This window comes from Enhydra lutris, unplaced genomic scaffold, assembly GCF_002288905.1.
Source record: "Enhydra lutris kenyoni isolate GAN:26980312 unplaced genomic scaffold, ASM228890v2 scaffoldscaffold51, whole genome shotgun sequence".
Lineage (NCBI taxonomy): Eukaryota > Metazoa > Chordata > Mammalia > Carnivora > Mustelidae > Enhydra > Enhydra lutris.
This window is the reverse complement of record NW_019154135.1, coordinates 13,404,580-13,430,876: the sequence shown is the minus strand read 5'-3', so window position 1 is coordinate 13,430,876 and position 26,297 is coordinate 13,404,580. Positions and strand designations below refer to the sequence as shown.

Genomic DNA, 26,297 nt, shown 5'->3' with positions numbered 1-26,297 from the left:
CGGGGGGCGGCGGCGAGCGGGGGCGCGGGCGGACGGGCGGACGGGCGGCCCCGGCCCGAGGAGCGCGGGCGGGGCGGCGCCATTTCCTGACGAGGGGCCATTTTGGGCGGCCGGGGGCGGCGGGGGAGGGGCGGCGGCGGACAAAGGCGGGGCGGCGGGGGACGGGCGGCGCGCACGTGCTCGGGCCGCGCGCTCGGGGTGGGCAACGCCCGCAGGCGGGGCGGCGGGGGCCCCGAGGGGTGGCCTAGGGGACCGCGGTGCGGGAGGGGGGGGCGCACTGTGGAAGCGGCCCGGCCCCGCCCGGCGGAAGCGTGCGGCGCCCCCGCCTTGCGCCGACAACGCCGGCCCCGCCCGCCCAACGGTCCCTCGGCGGCTCTGCGGGCGGCGCTCGGGGACGCGCCCGGCAGCCCTCCGCACGTGGCGCAGCCTCGGCCCCTCCCGGGGGCTCATCTGCCGGGGGACGTGCGGGATCCCCTCCTGGCGGCCTCCGGGGGCAGATCCCGGCCTCCCCCGCCCCGAGGCCGGGCGGGCGGGGCTTGCGGGAGGTGCCTGCACCCCTCGGGTGGAGTTGCGGCGGGGGTTGCGGGGCGGGGGCTTCCTGGCAGGCGCGGGCACGCGGCGTCAGTTACGTGTAAAGTGAGCCCCGCGCCCCGCGGGGACTCCCGGTGCAGGGCGGCCCCGGGAGCCGACGGGGTGAGGCCGCCGCGGGGGTCTGAGCGCTCCGGAGCCGGTGCTCAGGGCCGCCGCGCGCGTTCGGAGGTGTGAGGCCCCCGACGTTGGGGGCAGGGAAGCCTCGCGCGGGCTCCTGGCCGGTGGCGGAGTTTGGCACGTCTGGGTCTCGTGCCCGGCCCCACGGGACCTCCGCCCGGCGGGAGCCGTTGGTTGTTGGGACTCGCGGTAATCACCGAAGAGGCGTTTCCTGTGGCGCTTCGGAGGCCCCGAGACCGCCGCCGACCGCAGACGCGCGGACACTCACCGCGCTCTGTTCTCTTGCAGCTGTTCGCGGACAAGGTACCGAAGACGGCAGGTGAGTGCCCTCGGTGCGCAGCCCTGGCGTGCGGCGGTCGCGACCCGGCGCGCCTGCGAGTGCGTCTGTGTACATGCGGGTCTGTGTTTTCTCGCGACAGAGAACTTCCGCGCTCTGAGCACCGGGGAGAAGGGATTCGGTTACAAAGGTTCCTGCTTCCACAGGATCATCCCGGGATTTATGTGCCAGGTATGGGCTGCGCCGCCGCGTCTCCCTGGAGAGCAAGCCGCTGCCCACTGTGCTTCCACTTGACCTCGCGAGCCAGCTGGAGCTGCTGTTTCCAGGGTAGAGTTTCGAAGTTTGGTGCATTTTCCGATGGCGCTTCCAGGAGTGACCGGTTTTGCTTCTGTTCACAGGGTGGGGACTTCACACGCCATAACGGCACTGGTGGCAAGTCCATCTACGGGGAGAAGTTTGACGACGAGAACTTCATTCTGAAGCACACGGGTCCTGGCATCCTGTCCATGGCCAACGCTGGACCCAACACGAACGGCTCCCAGTTCTTCATCTGCACGGCCAAGACCGACTGGTAAGGGTGCAGCACGGCGAAGGCTGCCGAGGGGCGACAATCCCTCGCTTCCCCGTTTGTTTTCCATCAAAAGGGCTGGGGGGACATGGGGAGCCACAGAATGCCGTCCTGTGCCGCAGAAGGCAAGATATTGGGGATGCCTGGCTGGCTCAGTGGGTTGAGCCTCTACCTTGGGCTCAGGTCATGGTCTCGGGGTCCTGGGATCGAGTCCCGCCTCAGGCTCCTTGCTGGGCAGGGAGCCTGCTACCCCCCCCCCCCACCCCTGCCTCCCTGCATCTCTGCCTACTTGAGATCTCTGCCTAATGAATAGAATCTTGAAAGACAGACACTGGAATAGTGAGAGGGGCACTCAGCAGAGTGAACGGTACTTCGCAGGAGGGCCAAACACTTGATCTCAGCGTCTTAAAGTCAGGCTCCCTGTCGGGTGTAGAGCTTGCTCACCATCAAGGGAAGAGCGGTGCTCTCTGTGGTCAGTGTGTGCTCGTGGGCTCTCCAGGGTCTGTGGGTGCACATGAGCTGGGGGAGGTACTGGAGAGGCGGAGGAGGAGCAGACTCCCTGCCAAGCAGGGACCCTGGGATCCTGAGATGATGACTGGAGCCGAAGGCAGGCGCTTAACCCACTGGGCCACATGGGCGCGCTTTGGGGTCTGTTTCGAGCAGAGCTCAGTCAACTGCAGTAGAGAGGATTTTCACCTTCTGAGGCCGATTGCTAGTCACTGTGGTGTTGCCGTTTGTTCAGCTAGACGGAAGCGGTGTCGGGTCAGTGGGCGCTGGTGCTAAAGGCCGAGTGTGCCTCCTCCTGATGTTCTCGGATGTACTCTGTTGGGGTGCGGGGCCCCCGCTCCCTTACCTGCGCAGTGTGAGCCGCTTGGTCACCGGCCCCGTCGCTGATGCCGCCTATCGTGTTGTAGGTTGGACGGCAAGCACGTGGTCTTTGGCAAGGTCAAAGAGGGCATGAACATCGTGGAGGCCATGGAGCGCTTCGGGTCCAGGAACGGCAAGACCAGCAAGAAGATCACCATTGCTGACTGTGGACAGATCTGATCAGTCTGACACGTGTTTTATCTTAACTACCCGACCATTCCTTCTGTAGCTCGGGAGAGCGCCCCTCCACCCCTGCCTGCTCGAACTACCCCACAGTCTCCGCTCGCTGCAGTTCTGCGGGTTCCATGGTTCCTTACCCCCAGGCCTATCTGGATCTCAGAGTTCAGTTTATGATGAAATAAAACCTAAACCACAGCTGTCTGTCCTTGCTTGGGGGGGGCGGGGGTCTGTACAGCCTTCCCTTGCAGCAACAGGGTGGTTTGCTCCCCTGACCCAAGAAATAGCCGTCACGAGGTGTCCTCGGAGTTTGTGGGGGCTGGGGGTCCACAGGCCACGACTTGAACAGGAGGTGACTCATGCTGGACCAGAGCTCTGGAGCGGGGGTGGGGACCGCTACAGGAAGTGGAATCCTAACTCTTGGAAGCCTGCATTTGGACGGAAGTCTGCTGGCATTAAGGGGGTGCTCGGTTTCCCCCATTTGCTATGTGGACTCTGTGCTTTTTTTTTTTTTTTTTTTTAAGATTTTACTAGTGGGAGGGAGAGAAGTAGGCTTCCTGCTAAGCAGGGAGCCTGATGTGGGACTTGATGCCAGGACGCTAGGATCATGATCTGAGCCAGAGGCAGACAACCTGCCCTGCCCAGGCTCACCTATGCTGAGTCTTCTACAGCAGCTGGTTCTGGTTCTCCTGTGAGGCGACTGCTTTGTAGGTGCCCAGTCATCTGCGGGAGTGGGGAAGGTTGTGATTGTGGGGTAGCTGGATCGTTGACTTCAGGAACAGCCTTAGAGCAAGCAGCAAGGACATTGTTAACAAAGGAAAGTGATGGGGAAAGGTGGGCAGGAGCCCAGGACTCTGGCTGCCCCTTGACCTGAATCCCCACCTCTGTCCGGACCCGTCCCAGGGCTGCCACCCTGCCATCATGGGAACCTGACCATCCTGAGTCCCCAGGTCTGGTTGAGGCAAGGCCCTTCCCCTTCATGAGCTGGGCTTGAGACCAAGTGGTCTCAAGAGACCAAATAAATGTTCAGTGAGAAGCTCGCTGGGCGGGCAGAAGGGAGCTGCTAAGGGTCTTAATTCAAGCTACGACCAACCCGCAGCACCCCTGCCCGCAGGGGCTCTCGAGCCGGGAGCGGTTTCTGAGTGGTGTGAGAGTGTCCAGCTGCTGGCCGGTTCCCCCTGCACAAGGTGCTGGTGTGTCTGCAGCTGTGCCATTTTCTCTTGTCCTCAGGGTGACTGTGGGGACACTGTCCATGTGCGTCTTGTGTCCAGGAGACGCTTCATCAACCCAGTCTCCCTTGTTCCTTTGTTAACAGGTTAGTCCTCGATCATCCACACCTGGTCAGTGGTTGTGTCCATTACAGTGATGTGGGGGGTGACGCCGGAGTAGGTGGCAATCAGTCCCCACAACGCAACGACGCACTGTCACAGTTGCTGTGTTTGCGGGGTCCGGCCCACCCTTGAGGGGAGGGGACGGCACAAGGGCACGCAGAACCAGGGTGGGAATCCTCGCGGGCCACCTTTACAAGTTGCCCAGCGTCCGTGCATCGGGAGGGCTGGGAAGGAGAGCGGCTGCCCATCGCCCGCGGCGTGCTCCTGGTTCTCTCGCCACAGGCAGCCATGGTTCTGATCTCTGTCCCTGTCCGTCTCCAGCACCCATGTGTCTCCCCAAAACATACTGGGCTTGGTTCTCAAAATGAGGGCCGCAAGCTCAGACCTATGCAAAGTAAGGGTCAATCCGTGCTCCATGATGAAGGCCCCCAGGAGAAGGCAGGGTGGGCAGGGTCCACGTTGTGTGGCTGCGGTGTTCCCCCATGCCCTGGAGAGCTGGCCAGCCACGCTCCCTCGAAGGCAGGCCTCACCCAACGCCTCTCGCACCTCTGAAAATGGGGCAGAATCCATACAATCTGCGGTATCTGGTCCGTATTCGGGTTTTCCTCAGGGGGCTTGGGACAAGTTTGTTACGGCGGGATTCCCCTACAACTGGATGCCTTCCGTGACCCCTTCTCCGCCCGGCCGGAACCCAGCCCAGGCCCCACATCTTGTTCTTTTGTGTCTCTGGTTTCTTTAAATCCACAACGATCCTTCCACTTTCTTTGCATAGTGGGATTTCTGTTAACTTAAGTACTTTCTTGAGATTATAATCACACATCATAAAATTCACCCTTCTTAAGAGAATAATTGTTGAATTTACGGAGTTGGGCAACTGTCACCATAATCCATCGCCCCAGACCCCAGGAAGACCACATGCTCTGACCCATGCGCTGTCACGCCCGCTTCCCGGGGGCAGGGGGGCGGCGGCCAATCCCAGGACCCTGAGATCATGACCTGAGTTGAAGGCAGATGCCCAGCCGACTGAGCCACCCAGGGGCCCCAGCCTGCACTTTTCTTTATGTCATTGGCTCCCTAAGTAGCCGGGGACGGTGACGTCAGGCAGCTCCTCGATTCTGTGAAGACCCTGTTCCCAGGCCTCCTGTCTCACCTCGGCCTGAATCAATCATTATTCTGAAACCGTGAAAATAGAGTGAATTTTGAATCTCTCTCTTCTGATTACTAAGGACTCGTGGACTTTCACTCTCAACCTGTTAGAAACGATACCATTTGGGACGCTCACACCATCCCCTGTCTGACAGCATGAGCTGTCTGTCTGTGTGGCTTCGACCTGGTGCCCCCCCACGGTGAGCCCTCCCTGGCCCACTCCCTCGGCTATAGTGACATCAGGGTCCACGGAGAGAAGTAGATACTTGCATCCAAGTCACCATCTAGGGGCGCCTGGGGGGCTCAGTCGGTGAAGTGTCTGCCTTCAGCTCAGGTCATGATCCCAGGGTCCCGGGATGGAGCCCCGCATCAGGCTCCCTGCCTAGGGGAGAGACTCTCTGTCCCTCCCTCTCTGTTCCTCCCTGCTGCTCATTCTCTCTCTCTCCCAGATAAATAACTAAAAAAAAAAAAAAAAAAAAAAAAAGATACAAAATACAAAAGTCACCACCTAAACTCAGATGGGTATGCTCCTCTTTTCCACAACCCCACAGTTGGTCGGTACGCTCCCACTCCGGGCTCACCGGACAGAAGCGCGCAGCACAGCACAGGGACGGTGGGGCTCCGGCTCTCCTCCCCCCTCCTCCCCGTCCTCCAACTGGACTGTTTCGAAGCAAATTCCAGACACATGCACGAATGTCTTAGTACATAGTGTGTCTCCAAAAGATGTGAATTTGCATTTTTTTTTAAAGATTTTATTTATTTGACAGAGAGAGATCACAAGTAGGCAGAGTGGCAGGCAGAGAGAGAGGAGGAAGCAGGCTTCCTGCGGAGCAGAGAGCCTGATGCGGGGCTCGATCCCAGGACCCTGAGATCATGACCCGAGCCGAAGGCAGAGGCTTTAACCCACTGAGCCACCCAGGCGCCCCTGAATTTGCATTTTTAACATAACCAAAGTACTATTTGCATCTAAAATAATGATCCCTTAATATCATCAACTATCCAATTCCTCTCCTGTGTCTTCTGTCTCGAAAGTGTTTTTTATTCCCAGTTGGAATAATTTATCCCTGTTTATTGAAAAGCAGATCCAATTAAGATCCATGGAGCTCGAACTGTGAAAGGGTCCCTCTGACTGTGTGCCGAGTGTAGACTGTGGGAGGCGGGGGTCCCGGGGCCACTGTGTCATCTGGGGCAAGTGGTGTGCAGGGACCAGCGGGAGGCGGTCACCAGTGAAAATGAAGTGTATGTACTTTTACGGCAAGTGTACCTTTTATTGCTTCATTTTACCCACAAAAGATGAGTTTTTTCAAGAATAAAAAATTGGGTGGCTCAGTGTGTCAAGCGTCTGACTGGATTTTGGCCCAGGTTGTGATCTCAGGGTCCTGGGATCGGCTTCTACGTTGGGCTTTGGGCTCAGTAGGGAGTTTGCTTGAAATTCTCTCGGGGCGCCTGGGTGGCTCAGTGGGTTAAGCCTCTGCCTTCAGCTCAGGTCATGATCCCAGGGTCCTGGGATCGGGCCCCGCATTGGCCTTTCTGCTGAGCAGGGAGCCTGTTCCCCCTCTCTTTCTGCCTGCCTCTCTGCCCACTTGTGATCTCTGTCTGTCCAATAAATAAATAAAATCTTTAAAAAAATAAAAAGAATAAAAAATAAAAAAAATTCTCTCTCTCTCTCTGCTCCTCCCCCAGCACTTGCACGAGTACACTCTCTCTCTCAAATAAATCTTTAAAATTTTTTAAGATTTTATTCATTCATTCGAGAGAGGGAACAAGCAAGAGAGCACATCCCAGGGAGCAGCAGAGGGAGAGGGCTGAGCAGGGGCGCAACATGGGCCTTGAATGCAGCACCCCGAGATCATGACCTGAGCCGCACCGTCACCCCAATAAATCTTTTTTTTTTTTTTTTATTTTACTTATTTGAGAGAGCAGGTAAGCATGAGCGGGGAGGGCAGGGGAGAGACGCAGCGGAGGCAGACTCCCCGCTGAGCAGGGAACCTGAGCTGGGACTGGACTCTTCACTGACTGAGCCGCCCAGGGGCCCCATAAACAAATATATTTTTTTAATGATTTGCAGAGGCACCTGGGTGGCTCAGTTGGTTAACCAACTGCCTTCGGCTCAGGTCATGATCCTGGAGTCCCGGGATCAAGCCCTGCATCGGGCTCCCAGCTTTCTCACTCTCTGTCTCTCAAATAAGTAAATAAAATCTTTAAAAAAATAAAAATGGGGCGCCTAGGTGGCTTAGTGGGTTAAGCCTCTGCCTTCAGCTCAGGTCATGATCTTAGGGTCCTGGGATCGAGCCCCGCATCGGGCTCTCTGCTCAATGGGGAGCCTGCTTCCCCCCCTCTCTGCCTGCCTCTCTGCCTACTTGTGATCTCTCTCTCTCTGTGTCAAATAAATATTAAAAAAAAAAGATGATTTGCAACCTGGGAAAAACAAACTGTGGCCAAACCCAAGGCAAGTCCTAGCAGCATTACTTTTTTTTTTCTTTAAGATTTTATTTATATATTTGACAGACACAGAGAGGAAACACAGTGGGGGAGTGGGAAAGGGAGAAGCAGGCTCCCGCTGAGCAGAGAGCCCGATGTGGGGGTCGATCCCAGGACCCTGAGATCATGACCTGAGCCGAAGGCAGACGCTTCACTGACTGAGCTGCCCAGGTGCCCCAAACATGGGATTTTTACTCCAAACAGACTGGCAGGTGCGGCTGTGACTACGTGCAGGGCCTGTCACTGGGGCATCTGCACGGCCTTCCATGAGGCACGTCCCTGCAAAGACCAGGTCTTTCCCAGCTGCCTCAGGCCTCTCACTTCTCAAACAGGAGTTTGTGCTCCTGGGCCCTTCCCAAACCTACAGGTCATAGATGTTACAACTTACTTCATCATGGAGTTACATAATTGTTAACTGAGTTGCATATTTAAAATAGTTACGACTTACTTGCATAACCAGATCTGGGAAGAAATCAAATGGATTCTTGGTAAACCCCGAAAAAAGACAATAGCTTTTTTTTTTTTTTTAGGATTTTATTTATTTGATAGAGATCACAAGTAGGCAGAGAGAGAGAGAGAGGAAGGGAAGCAGGTTCCCCGTTGAGCAGAGAGCCCGATGAGGGGCTCGATCCCAAGACCCTGGGATCATGACCTGAGCCAAAGGCAGAGACTTTAACCCACTGAGCCACCCAGGCGCCCTGAGACAACAGCTTCTGACCCGTGAGCCTGCTGTATGAGCGGCTCTGTGCACCTGGCGCGCTGCGACAGATGCGCTCACAGATGCTGGCGCCGCAGTCCCCCACTCCACCTCTTTACCGGAAGTGCTGGTGGGGCCCAGGACCCCTGTCCGCTCTCTGCCCCGGGCGCCGAGCTCCAGTGCATCGCGCTCCCCGCTGGTGAGACATTCTGGCCGGTGTTCTGGGCCCCCGAAACCATGCGCCCGCCAGGATGACCACACGGGGTGGGGGGGCATCATCAAACTCAGCCTATTTCTCGGCTTAGAGCCAGGAGGTCACAGACCTCGCTGGAAAGTACCACGGAGAGCTGAGAAATTGCGCCCGCACTCGGCGAACTGCAGGCCTTTCCTTCCCCTGAAGATCCGCCCCGTCCTTAGCCGATCCCATGTTCCAGAGTGTATGCGGAGGGGACAGGGCTCTTGAGGGCCAAGAGCCTTCCTGAAGCCCCCTCCCTGTCCTGAGGGACGGCTGCGGGGGTGGGGGTGCTGGGAAGGGCCAGGAGGGCCGCGAGGACCCGGTGCTGAGGGCCCCACAGTGCAGGCTCAGCCCCGGTGCCCCCTCTGAGGCCTGGGAGTGGAGGCCAGCCCCAGGGCCGGGCACATGTCCTGGGGGCAGAGCGCTCGCCGCAGCTGCTTGGATCCCTTGGCATCACGCACTGGGTGTCCCGGGTCCAGAGTGAGCGGTGTCCTGGTCACCAGTCAGGTGGCCGCACCCCGTATCTGCACCTGCATCCCCAAAGCCATCCCTCTACGTCCAGGGTCAGAGCTTTGCAAAGGGCCATTGCACCCCGCTCCTGCGGAGGGCTCGCCTCAGCTTCTTCCTCCCCGAGCGGCGGTTCGAGATGATAGATACCGGCTGTCCTGCCGGCAGCAAAGCCCGCAGCGGAGCGCCTGGGCCGGCCTCCGCTAAGCCATGGGCAGGCCGGGAGTAGCCCGGGGTGGACGGAATGTGATAGGCTTGCAGGAAGGACGCAGCGACTCATCGTTCAAAACTTGCTCACCTGGATTTTTATTTGTTAAAAAAAGAGCAGGACCGTCGGCTGGGCTCCCTTACGCATGTGTGCAGATGGGGTGAACATGGGAGCCAGTCTGCGGCTGCACCGGCGCGACCGGGAGTGCCCCTGCTCTCCGTGCCAAGGGAAGGAGGAAGGCAGGAGCCAGGAGGGGACCCGGGTTTCTGTCAAGGGCGTCGTGCGAACTGGAAACCGCTCCCTCTGCCCTCCGGCGGCAGGCACTTGCTACGGGGCCTGGGGCCTCAGGGCCCGCCCGCTTGGTGGTGCGAAGCGCGGCTGCCTGGATTGGGAAGCTCTGACGCTTCTGCCTGGGAGAGGTCCTCCCACTGGGCCCTTTGTCCTTGGCTGTGCAGGCGCAGACCTCACCTTTCTCTGCAGAATATGGGGTGTCTACGTGGACACACCCACATCTCTGCAACCTGCGGCTTTCTGCGTTCAGATGATCTGTCCTAAGCTCCCTCTCCCGTCGCCTCGTCCTCTCCCAGGCCACCAGGCTCATCGTTAGGCTCTCAGACCACCTCCTCCCCATCGGGGCCATGCGTGGACACGGGAACACCTCGGAGGCAGAAAGTAATGGAGCGCAACTCGCAAACTACCATCCCCTTCGGTGAGGCCTCCTCCCCGGGGCCATCCTCCCCAGGAATGTGTCCTTCCCTAGCCACCCCCCCCCACCATCCTGTCCGACTTCCCCGGGTTTTCCAGCCCCTCAGCTGAGCTCTGTCTGAACTCGGAGGTGTTCCTATTTGGACTCTTTTGAACATTTCAAAACACTTTTTAAATTTTTAAACACTTGGAACAAATCTTAGAAGGTGATACTTGATAAAACAATCTGTGGACGGTGGGAGGGACGGTGCCAGTCTTCGGGGGGCCTCGTCCTATGCAGCACGTGGCCTCACGGCGGTCCTTGAGTGCGGCCGCCAGAGACCCCGGCGGCCCTCACGCAAAGCTGCTGCGGGGAGTGTGGCCAGCGCGCGGCACAGCCAAGGCCCGGATGGGGGCAGCGGATCCTGGCAGCAGAGTCCGGGCAGAGGGAAGGCTTCACAGTGTGCACGGACTCGGCCTAGGAGCTGGCTGTGACACTAAAAGGGACACATCCACGCGTCTGGCAGTGTCTCATGGTGTGGGCTGAAACGGAGGCGGGGCTGGAGGTGAGCATGGTGGCCTGGGTGGTGAGCGGGAAGGGTCCAGCATGGGGCATTTTTGGGAAGAATCGGGACACATGTTCTAGAAAGTATAAACTCGGAACGCACTCCCGTGAAACCTGTGGGAAGTATGCGGGGTGAGCTCACCCCTGCAGCAAAAGCCTGGAAGGGAGGGGAGGGAGAAGATGGGACGGCAATTGAGTGAGGGTTGAGGCCACCGATGGAACCGGGAGAAAATGGAAACGCGTCTGGGGGCTGGCAGGGACTCGCGGGGCTGGGGGGACACTAGCCGGCAAGTCTGAGTGCGGGCAGGGTCAGCCGGGCCTCGCCTTCCCGCCTCGAGCTCAGCCGGGAGCCGCTGCTTCGGGGCGAGGTTTGCGTGGATGCCACGCGGGCAGGCTCGAGCACGCTCTGCAACCCACCAGGCAGGCCCAAGGTGACCTCCGCTCACAAGGCCCCCCCGGGCTCTCCATGCAGGTGTCAGAAGGAGCTCCTTTGAGTGACGTCCAGACCTGCGTTAATCACATTTTCTAGCCGAAGCTCCGAGCACACGACGAACGGCAGCGCCTGCACAGACCAGTGGGCAGCAGACCCCTCGTGCCCCGTGGTGGCCTCCGCGCAGCTGGGCCTGGAACCCGCAGTCAGACTGGCCTGAGTTCCAACTCCAGCTGTGCGGCCAGCGGACCAGCTAGCAAACGAACGTGGGTCCGGATTTCTTTGCTTTCGCAGATTTATTTAGGGGTTTAGAGGCAAATCTAAATGTGGGGAGTTTTCAAAGAAAATGTGTAGTGACCTTCCCTACCTCCAGAAGAGAATGCTAAGCTTGGAGCCTCTTCGGATCACGTTAACTTCCTATTTGTGCGCTAAGAAAGGCTGGTCGGCGGGGCGCCTGGGTGGCTCAGTGGGTTAAGCCTCTGCCTTCGGCTCAGGTCATGATCTCAGGGTCCTGGGATCGAGCCCCACCTCGGGCCCTCTGCTCAGCAGGAGCCTGCTTCCCCCTTTTCCATTCCCCCTGTTTGTACTCCCTCTCTCGCTGTGTCTCTTGCTGTCAAAATCTTTTTTTTTAAAGGACTTAAAAATATATATATTTTATTTATTTATTTGACACACAGAGAGAGAGATCACAAGTAGGCAGAGAGGCAGGCGGGGGGTGGGGGGTGCGGCGTGGAGCAGGCTGCCCGCCAAGTAGAGAGCCTGATGCGGGGCTCAATCCCAGGACCCTGAGATCATGACCTGAGCTGAATGCAGACGCTTAACAGCTGAGCCCCCCAGGTGCCCCCAAAAAATAAAATCTTTTTTTTTTAAAGATTTTATTGATTTATTTTGACAGACAGAGATCACAAATAGGCAGAGAAGCAGAGAGAGAGAGAAGAGGAAGCAGGCTCCCTGCTAAGCAGAGAGCCCGAAGCGGGGCTCGATCCCAGGATCCTGGAATCATGACCTGAGCCAAAGGCAGAGGCTTTAACCCACTGAGCCACCCAGGCGCCCCAAATCTTTTTTTTTTTTTTAAAGATTTATTTATTTGACAGAGAGATCACAAGTAGGCAGAAAGGCAGGCAGAGAGAGAGAGGAGGAAGCAGGCTCCCCGCTGAGCAGAGAGCCCGATGCGGGGCTCGATCCCAGCACCCTGGGATCATGACCTGAGCCGAAGGCAGAGGCTTTAACCTACTGAGCCACCCAGGCGCCCCCCAAATAAAATCTTAAAAAAAGACTGTGATTATGGTCCAAAAAGTGTCCCCCCCTTAGAGCTCAGTAAGTATGCAGGCACTCAAATAGATGACGCCTGAAATGGGGTTTGAAGCAGCCCACTGGGAGGAGGGCCAGGCGGGCGCACGGGTAAGACAGAGCTGAGCACAGGGTAACGTGGAAGCCGGAGGAGCACGCCGGGCTTTACTATTCTCTTTATTTCCAGTATTTTTGAAAATTTCCAAAATAAAATAAGTTTTTTAAAACGAGTTTTGTCTTGCTAGTGCTACATTATAAAACATTAAGCTTTCTTTTTTAACGAAGAGTCCCCAGCAGAAACATAGAGCTTCCTGACGGACGGAGTCGGCAGCCACACTCAATCGCGCGCGTGCGTGGAAGCAGAGCAAGCAGAGCAAGCCACCGGCGTCCGGAAACACGACCTGACCTGCCGAGTGCTCTGCTGTGTCCGCGCAAGACAACTGGAAGCTGGAGGTTGAGGTAGAAGCACCAACTCTGATAAATTTTAACTCTAATCCCGGGTGCGCGTGCGGGCTCTGGAGCCGGCCAAGTTGAGGCTGTATCCCGGCTCGGCTGCCTTCTGTCTACGAGAGAAGCGTCGTCTGGCTAACGGTGACAGCTGCGAGCCCCGGTGTCCGTATGTTCGTGCGTGGGTGCGCACAATTTCCTGATCACGAAAGCGCTTAGCTCGGGGCCTGCCACACAGTAAGGGCTCCGGAGACAACTCCACTAGCCTCTTACATGGGCTCCGAGTGTACGTTTCCGTCCTCGAGTCCCTGTGGAATTGGGACGCACGTCCTAGCTGCCGGCGCGCCCCAGTCTCCCGCCGGTTCCCTGCCTCGCGCTGTGTAATGGAAGGCTGCGTCCCGTGAGCGGAGGGCGCCTGCGACCCCGCAGGAGGACACGGTATCAACCCTGGGAAGTCCGTATTCCCAATCTCTGTTCTAAGATTACCGTGAATATAAGATAACTGATTTGAAATTTTAAAAATTTCAAAGAAGAAGCAAAACAGTTCCAACACCTCACGAACAGAACAGTTCTGAGACATGTTAGTTTTGTAAAAAATGGTTTATCGATTCCATTTTTGTATAAAACACACGGGAGAAACCAGCCGACCAACGCCAGGTACTGCCGCGTGGAAAGGGGCTTCGCCACACGGGAGCCTCAGGACACACACAGGTCTCTTATCGCGTCTGCAGTAACGGTCTATGCTTTTCCACCCGCCTCTCCGAAAACCTCCACACGGCCCCGTGCTTTCTTCGACCCGGTTACAGTACGATGACGGGGGGAAGGGGTTGGTTAAAACCGTGCTCTAAGCGGTTTTCTGCTGTCCCTTCTTGCCGATCAGAGACTTGTGGATGTGCGGGATCACACCTGCAAGGAAGCACACAGGATCAGAGGCCGCCGAGCCTCGACGGACGGCGACCGCACAGACTCAAGTCCCCTGTGACAGTACCTACCCCCAGGGCTCCCTCTCTCGGGCTCCGGGAGCCCCACGGAAACTGTGCAGAACAGCGCTCTTATGGGTTTCGGGGTGTGCGTGTGTCAGCGCATGTGCGCACACGCAGACCGCACACGCACCGGGGAGCGCCAATCTAACTTTGGCCTTCCTCACAGAGGCCACGGACGGCCGAGACCCGCGGGTTAGCATACGTACCGCCCCCGGCGATGGTGGCCTTGATGAGCGAGTCCAACTCCTCATCCCCGCGGATCGCCAGCTGCAAGTGGCGTGGAGTGATCCGTTTTACCTTGAGGTCCTTGGAGGCGTTGCCCGCTAGCTCCAGCACCTACAGAGCGCCCGGGGGACAGCGTGTCAGGGGACGAAGGCTCTTAGGGTCAGTGTGGACCCATCAGAGCGAGAAAGATCTCCGTGGTGCCCGGACACGACAGACGCGGGAACCGACAACCCGTGCTCGCGCGTTCCTGATGCTCTCAGAGGACTCTCCTTACTTCGCTGGGCCCTTCCGCAGCCGCCTGCTGCAGGGACAGGAGACGCCCGGGCAAGCACCCGCTTCTACGGGAAGAAGGCGAGGGAGAGACTGTCCCTTCGCCGCCATGTTCAATGCGAACGCCTCGGGAAAGCGTTCTCTCTCCGTGTCCCTGTAGTCTAGTTGTGCCCGGCCCTTAGCGGCTGCAGTTTATTTCTTAGTACTTGTAGAAAAGTTTAAAAACCTAATGAAAATAATTTCTCACTCAGAGATTTTAACATCAGTGGCCCTATAATCCACAAGCAGCATGCTTTATTCTAGAATGGGAATTTTCAACTGAAAGAACTTCAAAGCCCCAGCTGGCCACAAAACCGCAGTTTTGGGTTTTTTTGCTCCCCAGACTATACCGGCATTGTACAACCTACAAAAGCAAGTCCCCGGAGCCGCATGGAGACAGCGCAGCCGGAAGCCTTGGTGTGCACCAGAAGCCACGGGCACACTTCACAAGCCACTGGACCCCGCTCCGTTCTTTCCTAAACTGGCTGCTCTGGCGGGGGGGCAGGGTACCAGCATCTTTCGAGAGCTCACCAAGTGATCCTAGTGCAAAACCAAGGCTGAAAAGTGATTATCCCTGACTTTAGATTCCAGTATTTTCTTTACTTCTACTAATGACTAACTTCCCCAACTTAAGTATCTGGAACATTCTGAGCCAGAAGACTATGCCTCCACACGAGCGAATGCGGTCCGCCCCTCTCCAAAGTCTGCCGCTACGCACACGCACACGCACACCGGGAGAGCTGCAGAAGGGGGCAGACGTTCCATGCTGCCAACACCGTATCCTTGGCTCAGGACCTAAGGGAGACGAGAGCGTCTGCAGGTTAAGGACTTGGGGAAGTTAGCAGACTGGCAGCGGTGACAATGGACAGATCAAACTTCCACCTTTAGCCTTAGTCCCGACCAGAGCTCTCCTGAGGAAGAGCCTTCCCTGTTTCCACCAGATTGGCCATGGCCACCGTCTGGCTTGCTGGCTCCTTTAATGACTTCCTGGCTTGGGAGGTGGCTGAAGGAGTTTCAGAGCCTTAGAAGCGGCCGGAACGGAGGCAGTGCCGATCCATCACCCAACTATTAAGAATTAACTAACTTATCATCCTAAAGCGGCAAACTGACCAAGATCCAGCACTTTATGCACACAACCCTATCACCATCGTGTACCTGTGGTTTTTAAAAATGCGTCCACACTGGCAAACCTGTACCCGCCCCAAATCCTCACTCACCAGGAGACTGCGGTCTAACCTCACAAAGATCACGGAGCAGGGACACCTACAGCCACGGTTCCCTGCGTCACTAGCAGAGCACTGAGAGTATGTGACACTCCTTTGTCACGTCGCTTAAAGGTACGGACTGCGGACCCTCATGCGGACTTCAGACAAGAGCGCATCAAGGTTCCGCTCGACGCCGGCACCAGTAAGACGCATCTCGAAGCACCCGCGTTTTTTTGTCTTGAGCCCCGACTCCGCGGGCTCCAGTCCTTCAGAGCACCGCCCCCGCCAGACCCCACATGAGCCCGTCCCGCACACCTCCGCAGTGAGGTACTCCAGGATCGCGGCACTGTACACGGCAGCCGTGGCACCGACCCTTCCGTGGCTCGTAGTGCGAGTCTTCAGATGTCTGTGGATGCGGCCCACGGGAAACTGAAAGACAAACCATCGGGGTGGGAAGCATCTGAGAGTCTCACTGTCACACCACCGTGTGTGACCGAAGGCTGAGCGACGGGGGTGACGCAGGACAGAAGATGAATTTGGTTGTGCGTGTCAGAAGTCACACCGATCTAGGGCACCTGGGTGGCTCAGTGGGTTAAGCATCTGCCTTCGGCTCAGGTCATGATCTCAGGGTCCTGGGATCGAGCCCCGCATCAGGCTCTCTGCTCAGCGGGGAGCCTGCTTCCTCCTCTCTCTCTGCCTGCCTCTCTGCCTGCTTGTGATCTCTCTGTCAAATAAATAAATAAAATCTTAAAAAAAAAAAAAAGAAGTCACACCGATCTAGCAACAGAGAGCTCCCGGGACCTGTACTTATGTCCTAGTAAGGAGCCCACCCCTCCATGCCAGTTACTCTCCTGCGGAGAGCAGAAAAGGCAGAACAGCACTCGTTCAGAACGCGGAGTGTCGCAGCCTGGCGCAGAGAAAGCACGCGGTGCAGCAGCCCGCACACGCCGCACAGGGCCTCGCGTCGTGAGGGGATCATTAGTCCCTTCACGGAACAGCCTCGTGGGACCTCCTCTCCCGCCACCTTCCTTGGGCCCCGGCCACCCTTCCGTGCTCGGTTTTAAGAGGTGATCTGACGGCTAAGAGAAACCAACACCATTTTCTCACTGGGACTCTTCCTGAGACGAGGCACTTCCTCAGCTCCAAGGGGTCCTTGTTCCGCACCCCTGCGCCCGACCGCCCCACCCCTACGTTGCTCTGGCACTGCAGCGGCTCCACCAGCGCCCCACGCGGCCTCTCATCTGCACCTCGCTCACAATGCCTCCACGCCTCTGGCAAAGCTCCTGCTTGTCTGCACATCTCCTTTCCAAAGGCCCGGACGCACGGACGGACAGACTGATGTTTAAGCAGGTGCCACACCCGGCTTGGAGCCCAGCTGGGGGCTTGAACTTGCCTGACGTGAGCTGATCTCGAATCGGACACCTAACTGGTTCACTTAGCCACCCAGGTGACCCTCCAAAGGCAAAACTTAAAAGGAAATCCCAAACCCCTAACTTTCCTGTCACCTCTTTTATTCCAATCCAAACCTGGCTTTTGCTGAACATCATTTTTTTTTTTTTAAAGATTTTATTTATTTGAGAGAGAGACAGTGAGAGAGAGCATGAGCGAGGAGAAGGTCAGAGAGAGAAGCAGACTCCCCACGGAGCTGGGAGCCCGATGCGGGACTCGATCCCGGGACTCCAGGATCATGACCTGAGCCGAAGGCAGTCGTCCAACCAACTGAGCCACCCAGGCGTCCCCCCAGACATCATTCTTGAAGGTCAGTGGTAACACCCGAACTGCCAAATCTAGCTGCCATTTCTAGATCCCATCCTTGAGGAGGAAAGGCATGGCATTCTGCTCAGTTACAGTCCTTCACTAAGTAACCCCGGGCTCCCCCGGAGCAGGCAGGCTGTCTAACGACACACTAGGACGCGGAACCCCATTTCTACGTCGGCTGCAGGGACGACACAGAGCTCTAATGGTCTTCCAGGCGGGCTGGTCTTCAGGCTTTTCTTTCTCTGACTCAGATCCCAAGTGTTTCTGAGGGTCCGCCCGGGTCCCCGTGTTCCGTTCTCATGCTCTAACAACAAACATCTGTAGCATCAACAATCTATCTGACACACGGGAACTTAAATCTGTCATTCTTTTGATCGCTCCCTCCTGGAACGGGGGCTCTGATCTACGACTGGAGGGTCCCTTCCTGCCGGTGTTCCGGGGAACTTCAAGTTACCCACCTGACACCCATTATGTCATAACCTGTTTCTGCCTCAAGACAAGCTCCTCTGACCCGAAGGTTCCGAGCCTTAGGGAGACCTTTCTCGCCTTGCCTGTCAGCCCTCCACGAGCGGATCGCACACGCGCCTGCCGCTCCTTCCGCCCCACGCCAGTGCAGGTGCGCGCCGCCTGCTATAGCACCAAGGCCAGCCGCCGTGCCTGGCTCTCACCCAACGCGGTCAGGTTCACGTGATGCTCTGCGATACAGAAGGCACCATCAGGGGTAACTTCTATCCCCTTCCGTCAGTTCCCACGGGTCATGCCAAGCTCCTGCTCCAAAGCTTTCAGTGGCTCACCACAGCCGAGAGGCTGAAAATCCAAACCTTAGAGTCTGGCCTTCACACCTTCCTTTGAAAGGGTGTCTTACATGCAGGGAGCAATTCTTACTTATTCAGAATATTCTGAGTTGGTGGATTACAGTCGCAACCACTGAAATATAAGAAGTTTGAAGGTACTGAGTGTTTCGGGCACACCACTGCAGTCTAGAGCTGAAGCTACTGGGGACAGTCAAAGAACTAACGAACCGCCCGTCATTCTGCCCCAAATTCCTGTCATCTCAGAGTTACCCCCCACCACACACACCTCCCCCAGAAGAAAGCCCACAGCGGACTTACTTTAACGTGACTCAATTTATAAGAGAACCAAGAACATACTTACAATCCAGAAATAACAGATTTTAAGAGAGCAAAATCACAGAGTTCATTTAAGGTCATTTCATGACTTGTTCTTATTTAGAAAAATACAAATTAAAACACTGTTGTTTTAGTATTTAAATTTCAACCAATTAATCTCATTAAAAGGCCAACAATACATTTCCACAATTAATGAAACATCTCTGGGTCCTGGATCATAACAGTAAAGAAACTAATTTAATAGCGAATTAGGAGAACATCAATTACCTGTAGCCCGGCTCTCTGGGAGCGAGACACGGCCTTAGCCTTGGCTTTCCCACTGTCCTTTCCAGCTTTGCCTCCAGCCTAAGTGAAAAAAAGCTCCAGATGAAGACTTGAAAATGTTATTTCAAAAAGATACGGGAAACAAGTTCTTCCAGTTTTACCTCAGGTAGTTAAAAAAATTCTAGGTGATCTCCTTCCTCAAGTTCAGACATACAGGTGTTATGCCACCGTTTATTAGTTTATATAAACATGATGTTGAATCTTAAATACTTATTTAAAATGAGATTCCCGAACTTTTGACTTTTTTTCTCAAATTTCACCCTGAAGAACCTTCAACAGGTCAATATAACTTTTATGCTGGAAATATTTCATAATGAAATAATATTTAAAAAAAATTTTTTTTTAAAGATTTTATTTATTTATTTTTCAGAGAGAGGGAGAGAGAGCAAGCACAGGCAGACAGAATGGCAGGCAGAGGCAGAGGGAGAAGCAGGCTCCCTGAGGAGCAAGGAGCCCGATGTGGGACTCGATCCCAGGACGCTGGGATCATGACCTGAGCCGAAGGCAGCTGCTTAACCAACTGAGCCACCCAGGCGCCCCTAAAAATATTTTTTAAAAAACCAGTTAACATATATCATTTCCACAGAAATAGTCAGAAGTCCGCTGTTTGGAGAGATAGGGAAAAAGCACCTTATAAAAAACAAACCCTCAAGAACGCGCCCATGGAAGCAGCACGTGCCCCAGCGGTCCCACCCGGGGCTCTACCATGGAACTGAGGCCGCGACCAGCGCGCAGGTCCCCAGCAGCGCAGAGGCACAAGCGGCCGGCGTTCTGGGGCAGAGATGCGCTGCGCACGTCTCCCGGACGAGCACTGGGCTAGGAGGAGGGCACTGTGGCACCTGCCGGACGCGACCCTCACAGGCAGATACTGTTGGTGCATCTTACAGGAGGTACCTGTCAAAACCAGAGGGACAGAGAGAAACATGGGTGCCAGAGGCTGCAGGGGGGCTGGAAGCAGGGTGAGTGCCTCACGGGTGCGGAGTGTCACTCTGGAAGAAAGGAGCAGTCTGAAGACGACCGGCAGTGCTGGCTGCGGAGCGAGGAGACTGGACTTCATGCCATGGATGGGACACTGAAGAACGGCTCCAATGGCCAACTTTGTTAGGTATATTTGAAAACCAGAAAGACCTTCCGGCTTACACGGAAACGGTTAAACGAATCCTACTATCAACAGCCAGTAAAAGAAGGGCTGGAGAGTCTTACCGTTCACAAACAGGACCTGCTACAGGGAAGCAAGGGAGACTTTCGCAGCCGTTTCAACAACCGAGGTGCAGGTACGCGCCACCGAACCCCCACAAAACTACGTCTTGGAGAAAAAGACAAAGGCCGTGGGCTTTTCCCCCGTAAAGCCGGGCTCCCCGCCGCAGGCGTGCGCACACACCACCCGGACATCACTGGGTAAGTCAGACACGCTCGGGCCTCGGGGAGGGAACACCAAGGACCCGAGCTAAGACAGAACCCGAGGTTCTCGGCCGCACGGTTTCATCCGTACCATTCAAGTCTACCGCGGCGTCACGGTTTAAAAAAAAAGGCCCGTCAACATTAAATCCGTTTACAAGACGGACCAGCTGTTCCAGCGAGTGGACGCTAAGCTCTGAAACCGCGCGTCCCCTCTGCAGCGCAGCTCTTCAAAGAACTTGTAGGCCACGGGGCGCCTGGGGGGCTCAGTGGGTGAAGCCTCTGCCTTCGGCTCGGGTCATGATCCCTGGGTCCTGGGATCGAGCCCCGCGTCGGGTGCTCTGCTCGGCAGAGACCTGCTTCCCCCCCATCTCTGCCTGCTTGTGATCTCTCTGTCACGTCAATAAAAACACAAAACCAAGCACCCGGAGGCTACAGCGTCCACCGCACACATCTCAGCCCACTAAACGCGCGGGCGGCGGCAGCACGGAGGCAGCAGCACGTACGAGCCGCCCCGAGCCTCCCGCACGCCGTCCTTCCGCAGGACGGGACCCTCCCCGTCCGCCCCGCGCCGAGAGCTCCGGCGGCTCCGGCAGTCCGCAGCGCCGAGTCCGGAAACACCGACCCGCTCTCGGCCGCCAGCCGCGCCAGCCGGGCCCGAAGTCACTCGCGTCCCACCCGCTCCGCAGGCAGCGGCATTAAGGCGCGGGCTTTCCGAGCCGCACGGGGCAACGGCCCGCGCAGGTCCGCCGCCGGGGTCGGAGGGGCCGCCGCCGGCCGCACTCCTGCCCGCGGGGCCCGGGAGCCGCGGCTCCGCAGCAAGCCGACAGCCCGCCGCCGCCCGGACTTTTGGCTCCCGAGACCCGCCCGTGCGTTCATCAGCCGGCGGAGGCCCGCAGGTCGGCGGCGCTGCCCAGGGAACACCGGGGGACAGCACGGAGAGCCCGCCGGCCTCACGGCCCGGCTCCCCTCGCTGCGCGCCGACGCCACGGCGGGCGGGGCGACCTCGGGCTGCCTCAACAGGTATCCGCGCCGCCAGCCGCCCGGCCACCCGGCCGCCGCCCTCACCATGGTCTCGGCCGCTCCCGCCCTCGCTCCCGCCGAGCCGCCGCCGAGCCGCCGCTCCGGAGCACCGACCGCCGCCGCCGCCGCCGCCGCCGCCGCCGCTGCCGGAGCCGGGACAATAACCGGGGCCCGCTTCGGGCCGCCCCGGCCAATCCTCGCTCCCGTTGCTGGTTTGAACCCCTGCGGCTGCCCAATCGCGCGGCCTCTTCTAACCAGGCCCCGCCCCTGGCACCTCCTCCCTAACGGCTGTTTGTTTTTGCACACGGCACGGGGGGCGGGGCCTCCAGCCCCAACACCGACGCGCCTCTGTGCGCGCGGGGGCGGGGCCACGCGCGGCTCTCGGCCTCTCTCCACCGCTCCAGCCCGACGAACGGAGGGGCGGGCCAATGAGGGCGGACGGCTGGCGGTAGTCAGCCAATGAGAACATCGCCCGCGAGCAGGAGAGGCGGGCCGCCGTGAACGACTGCAGGGTTAGCCAATGGGTGGGGTGACCGGAGGCGGTGGCGGCTTTCCCGCGCGTTCTCCGCTCCCGCTCTGTGGCCTGTGAGGAATGTTTGTGACGCCTGCGACGGCGGGCGTAGCTTGTGCGTGTGGCGTCCCGCAGGCCGAGGCCCGCGGTGCCGGGCATCCGGGTCCCGGAGGCGCCCGAGCGCGGACAGAACGCGGACACCCGGGGTGCGGCCGGCCTCCCTAGGACCCGCCCCGCGGAGGTTCTCCCGTCTTTACCTTTTCCCGCGCGCGGCGCGCTGCGTCGGCCTTTGTCCCTGCGGTCTCCTGCTGCCCTCCTCCCGCGTCCGCGCCGGGGGTTCGCTCATGCGCCCCGGGGCAGGGACGGAGGGGGTCGCCCGCACCGCCGGCGGGGACCCCGGAGGTATTCGTGGGGGCTACTGTGGGGTGCGGATGGCCAGGTGCGTGGGCTCCCTCGGACCGCAGGGGTTAGGGAGGGGACAGGGGAAGAGCGGGGTTCGGGTCCAGCATCCCCGAGGCCGGCCCCGGAGCAAGTGACTTCGGTATCCCCGGCGCGCACCGCGGCACCTGCCTCCGCGCACCTGCAGACCCCGCCCCTCCCCCCGCCCCCGCAGGCCGATCCCCCCCCCCCGCCCCCTCGTGCACCTGTGCACCTGCACTCCCCGCGCCCCACCCCGCGCGCCTGCACACCCCGCCCCTCCCCGCGCACCTGGAGACCGCGCCCGCCCCACGCGTACATGCACACCCCGCCCCTGCCCGCGTCCCCCACCCCTCACCTGCAGATCCCCGCCATTCCCCCGGCGTCCCTAGCGCACCTGCAGACCCCGTCCCCGGAGACCTGACCTGTTGCCCTCGCTCTCGGGGCGTGTGATCTGAGTAGGGCACCGCGTGTGATCTGAGTAGGGCACCGAGTTTTCCCACGCCCGGCCCACCGTGCGGAGTTTGGGCGAGCGCCAAGTCTGCAGCCCAGAGCAAGCACCCGCCGGGTACCTAGCGCGGGTGTAACAGCCGATGAACTTTCCTCAGCAGCAGGTCGGTTCCCTCTCCCCGGCCTCAGATGCGGGGGTGGGCGCGGTGGGGGCAATGGAGTTAGGCGCGCGGACCTGGCGCGCATCGCAGGCAGGACCGACCCCTGGCTTCCGCGCCCTGCCGAGAGCCGAGAGCCAGGCTGAGGCCCGCAGGTCGAGGAACGCGGGGGGCTCTCGGGCACTGTGAGCACTGCCTGCAGCCCCGCAGCCGGCACGCGTGTTAGCCAGCCCGGTCCAGTTCCCCCGGAGCTGCAGCTGCGGAGGAGGTGGCCTGCGCCCACAGGGACCGCCTTGGAACAGGGAGTTTTGGGAATTAGCATCCCCAAGCGATGAACTCCCGCGCGTTAGCATTCAACCTGGGTAGGTTTAACCGGATCGGGTCCAGGGTGACGGTTCTCGTGGTGCGGGCCCTAGACGCTACCAGCACCATCTCCTGGAATCGTTGCAAGAGCAGATTCGGATCCCCGCCACCCGACCGGATCAGGAGCTGTGGGCGGGGCCAGCAGGCCCTGCGGTGTGCACCAAACTTAGAGAAGCTCGGGTCGTGGAAGCTGTGATGCTCGACCCAGAGCCCATTTAAAACGGAGGCACGAGGGGCGCCTGGGAGGCTCAATGGGTTAAAGCCTCTGCCTTCCGCTCAGGTCATGATCTCAGGATCCAGCTCTGCTCGGTGGGGAGCCTGCCTCCCTTCCTCTCTCTCTGCCTGCCTCTCCGCCTGCTTGTGATCTCTGTCAAATAAATAAATAAAATCTTAATAAATAAATAAATAAATAAAACACAGGTACGGGCTCCCTCAGCCGCCTGGTCTGCCTGGTCATTGGTCGGGGGTCTTCCCGGGAATTGTGCTGGGCCTAAGGGAGCAGCCTGCCTCCCCACAGCTGCTGGATGTGGGGTAATAGTGAGGAAGGCCGCTCCCTCCTGCTCTTGTGCCTTGATCTGAAATGACTGCAGTCTCCCGTGTGTCATTAACCCCCATTTGCTTGCACTGCTGTTCAACTTGTCCCCTCTCCTTCGCACGGCTGATCGTGATGTCGCCAGGAGCACTCCACAGCTGTGGCCCCATGAGGGCAAGTCCCCACCTTACAGTCTGCTTCCTGGGAAGCCTGACCTGGCACGATGGTCTTTCTTTCTTTTCTTTGTTAAAGATTTTATTTATTTATTTGACAGAAAGAGACACAGCGAGGGAGGGAACACAAGCAGGGGGAGAGAGAAGGAGAAGCAGGCTCCCCACTGAGCAGGGAGCAGAATGAGGCGCTCCATCCCAGGACCCTGAGATGATGACCTGAGCTGAAGGCAGACGTTTAGCCCACGGAGCCCCCCGGGTGTCCCGGAGAGGGTTTTGCTTTGCAAAGTTGTATTAAGTTCTTGAGTGCACCGTATATTCAGCTGCAGAATTGTGAAGATGCAAAAGTAGAGGATGGCCGTTTACCGTCGTCCGTCTTCCCGGGGTTGCCAGTGTGAGGAGAAGACAGCCTTAACGATTACAGGATTACTACATAGATTCCCCAAGCTTTTACCCCTGTGTTGAGTTTTAAATTCCCTTTAACACTGAGGCATTCTCCAAAACATCATAAAGCCTTTAAGAGAGAGACATTTTCTTGGGGCTGCTCTTGGAAAGGACAGCCACATTCTCTTTTTATTTTTTAATTAAAAAAAAAAAAAAATCCCTGGGGGTTTAGGTCAGCCCCTGGCGGTAGGTCGCAGCTTCCGTGAACCGGAACCTGCCTGGTTTGGATGAGGTCCGTCAGAAGGCAGGATCCTCGCGACCTGGGCAGAAGGCGCAGGCAGAGGCTTAACCGACGGAGCCACCCCGGGTGTTCCTCGGGTGCCTTGCCACCTGCTTCCCTGCTAGGTTTTGCCAACAGGGAGGACTGGAGGGAAACCCCAAGACGGGGGAGAGGCCGGCATGTCCGTCTGCTGGCTCCAAGCATCACCCAAGCAAGGCTTCACTCCTTGCACAGCAGTGACTGAATCTGTTGTCCCCACACCGGCAAAACCAGACTGGCCACTCCCTCCTGCTCAGCAGCCCAGCCAGCTCTCCCCTCAGGGGTGAGCTCTGGGCCACAGGCCCTTCCCTTAGGGTTCTGAGGTTTTCCTTTTGTTTCTTTGAGGTAGCTAGCTGCCAGCTGTCAACAGCTTAGAGCCCTCGTTTACCCAGTATCAGTTAACAACTCTGTATCCAGTTAGCAACCTTTACATCCTCTCTGTTAGGACAACAGGTGTGTTTTCTGGAACCAGAACAGACCTTGACTGACAGGCACAGGATATGTATATTTGTAATTGTTTAAAAGATTGTTATTTGGGGCGCCTGGGTGGCTCAGAGGGTTAAGCCTCTGCCTTCTGCTCAGGTCATGGTCCCAGGGTCCTGGGATCGAGCCCCACGTCGGGCTCTCTGCTCAGCAGGGAGCCTGCTTCCTCCTCTCTCTGCCTGCTTCTCTGCCTACTTGTGATCTCTGTCTGTCAAATAAATAAATAAAATATTTTTAAAAAGCATTTAAAAATGTTTCAATTTTACATGGGGGAGAAAATTTTAAAAATTAATGTGATAAAAGGACAAGACTACATTTTTCAAGCGTTAAAGCTCATGCAGCCTTAGACTCTGAGGGGGCCCTGCTCTGTGCTAGATGCTGTCGTTAAGTGTAAAGTGCCTTCCATACATGCTTTTTGATCCTTATAATAAAAAGCAAAGTACATTCTATGATCCTCATTTTCCACACCAGAAAGATCCAGAAAGGCCACGTGAGTCACGTCGAGTCATTTGTAAGCTGTCTCTGATTCTTTCAAAAAATTCTCTTCACCAAATTTCGATGCTACCACACGGGAGACCATCTCGATTTCAGTCCACTGCAGGACAGACTGTACATTTGTCCGGTTTAACATAGGAATTCCACTACAAGAGTCTGTTCACAAGCTGACACATTCCAGAATGCTCTGCCATTATTTGGTCTGTTCACGCTTCCCTTCCTTCTGAAGGGCCCACATTCACCACTTCCCTGTTTGGTTTCCGATAGTTGCAACTAAGAGTTTCAAATGCTTAAGTGTCCTCTCCCCCCTTTTTTTTTTTACCACCTAAAATGGATTTATTTGGGAATAATGGAGAATGATGATTCAGGACACATCAAAAGCTGAAGTTTCTTACCAGTTCATGCATCAGATGCTTGGATGAGTGATTTCCAACTGAGTTTGAACAAAATACCACCAAAATTTAGAGGCCTCGTTTACAAGAAAAAAAAATGTCAATTCAGTATATGTTGATTTTCTTTCTTTTTTCAAAAAAAAATATTTATTTATTTATGTGACAGAAAGAGACACAGTGAGAGAGGGAACACAAGCAGAGGGAGTGGGAGAGGGAGAAGCAGGCTTCCCACCGAACAGGGAGCCCGATGTGGGGCTCGGTGCCATGACCCTGGGGTCATGACTGGAGCTGAAAGCAGACGCTTAATGACTGAGCCACCCAGGAGCCCCTATGTTGATTTTCACAGGCTCAAACATTTCTAAAATAGGATGTTGAACAACAAAGAGTGAAAACCCACAGCGCTGTGCTCGAGGACTTGCTAGGTTCGACACTCATTGTCTCACGGCTATTTTGGTGTTTAGCTGCTCTGAAACCTGTGAAAAGTTGATGACGATGCCATATGATTTTTTGTTTTAGATTTTGTTTGTTTATTAGAGAGAGAGAGAGAGAGAGAGCAAAAGCAGGGGGAGCAGCAGGCAGAGGGAAAGGGGGAAGCAGACTCCCCACTGAGCAGAGAGCCTGATGCGGGGCTGGATCCCAAGACCCTGGGG

At 57.2% G+C, this 26,297-nt stretch overlaps 2 protein-coding genes across 6 annotated transcripts in view; one reads left to right on the top strand and one right to left on the bottom strand.

Annotated features, from left to right (window-relative positions):
• The window catches only part of LOC111157000 (peptidylprolyl isomerase A), a 3,378-nt gene extending 583 nt beyond the window's left edge, over positions 1-2,795 (top strand). For 2 of the 4 annotated variants that reach the window (XM_022518207.1, XM_022518208.1), the window contains exons 2-4: positions 1,128-1,216; positions 1,384-1,556; positions 2,468-2,795. In XM_022518207.1, coding sequence (XP_022373915.1) covers positions 1,128-1,216; positions 1,384-1,556; positions 2,468-2,600 — 395 coding nt within the window. In that variant the 3' untranslated portion in view covers positions 2,601-2,795. Of the gene's footprint in view, positions 1-996; positions 1,028-1,127; positions 1,217-1,383; positions 1,557-2,467 lie in introns of all 4 variants that reach the window. The other 2 variants (XM_022518206.1, XM_022518209.1) reach the window with 2 other exon arrangements.
• Positions 2,796-13,199: 10,404 nt separating this feature from the next.
• LOC111157038 (histone H2A.V) lies at positions 13,200-21,149 on the bottom strand. 2 transcript variants are annotated; one of them, XM_022518246.1, is made up of 5 exons: positions 21,019-21,149; positions 18,496-18,573; positions 15,656-15,769; positions 13,808-13,937; positions 13,200-13,524 (listed from the first exon to the last, which is right to left on the bottom strand). In XM_022518246.1, the coding sequence occupies exons 1-5, from the start codon at positions 21,019-21,021 to the stop codon at positions 13,463-13,465; spliced, it is 387 nt and encodes a 128-aa protein (XP_022373954.1). In that variant the 5' UTR covers positions 21,022-21,149; the 3' UTR covers positions 13,200-13,462. The 2 variants fall into 2 exon arrangements, with proteins under 2 accessions (XP_022373954.1, XP_022373953.1); XM_022518245.1 differs by lacking the exon at positions 21,019-21,149 and adding an exon at positions 19,258-20,189.
• Between the last annotated feature and the right edge of the window lie 5,148 nt (positions 21,150-26,297).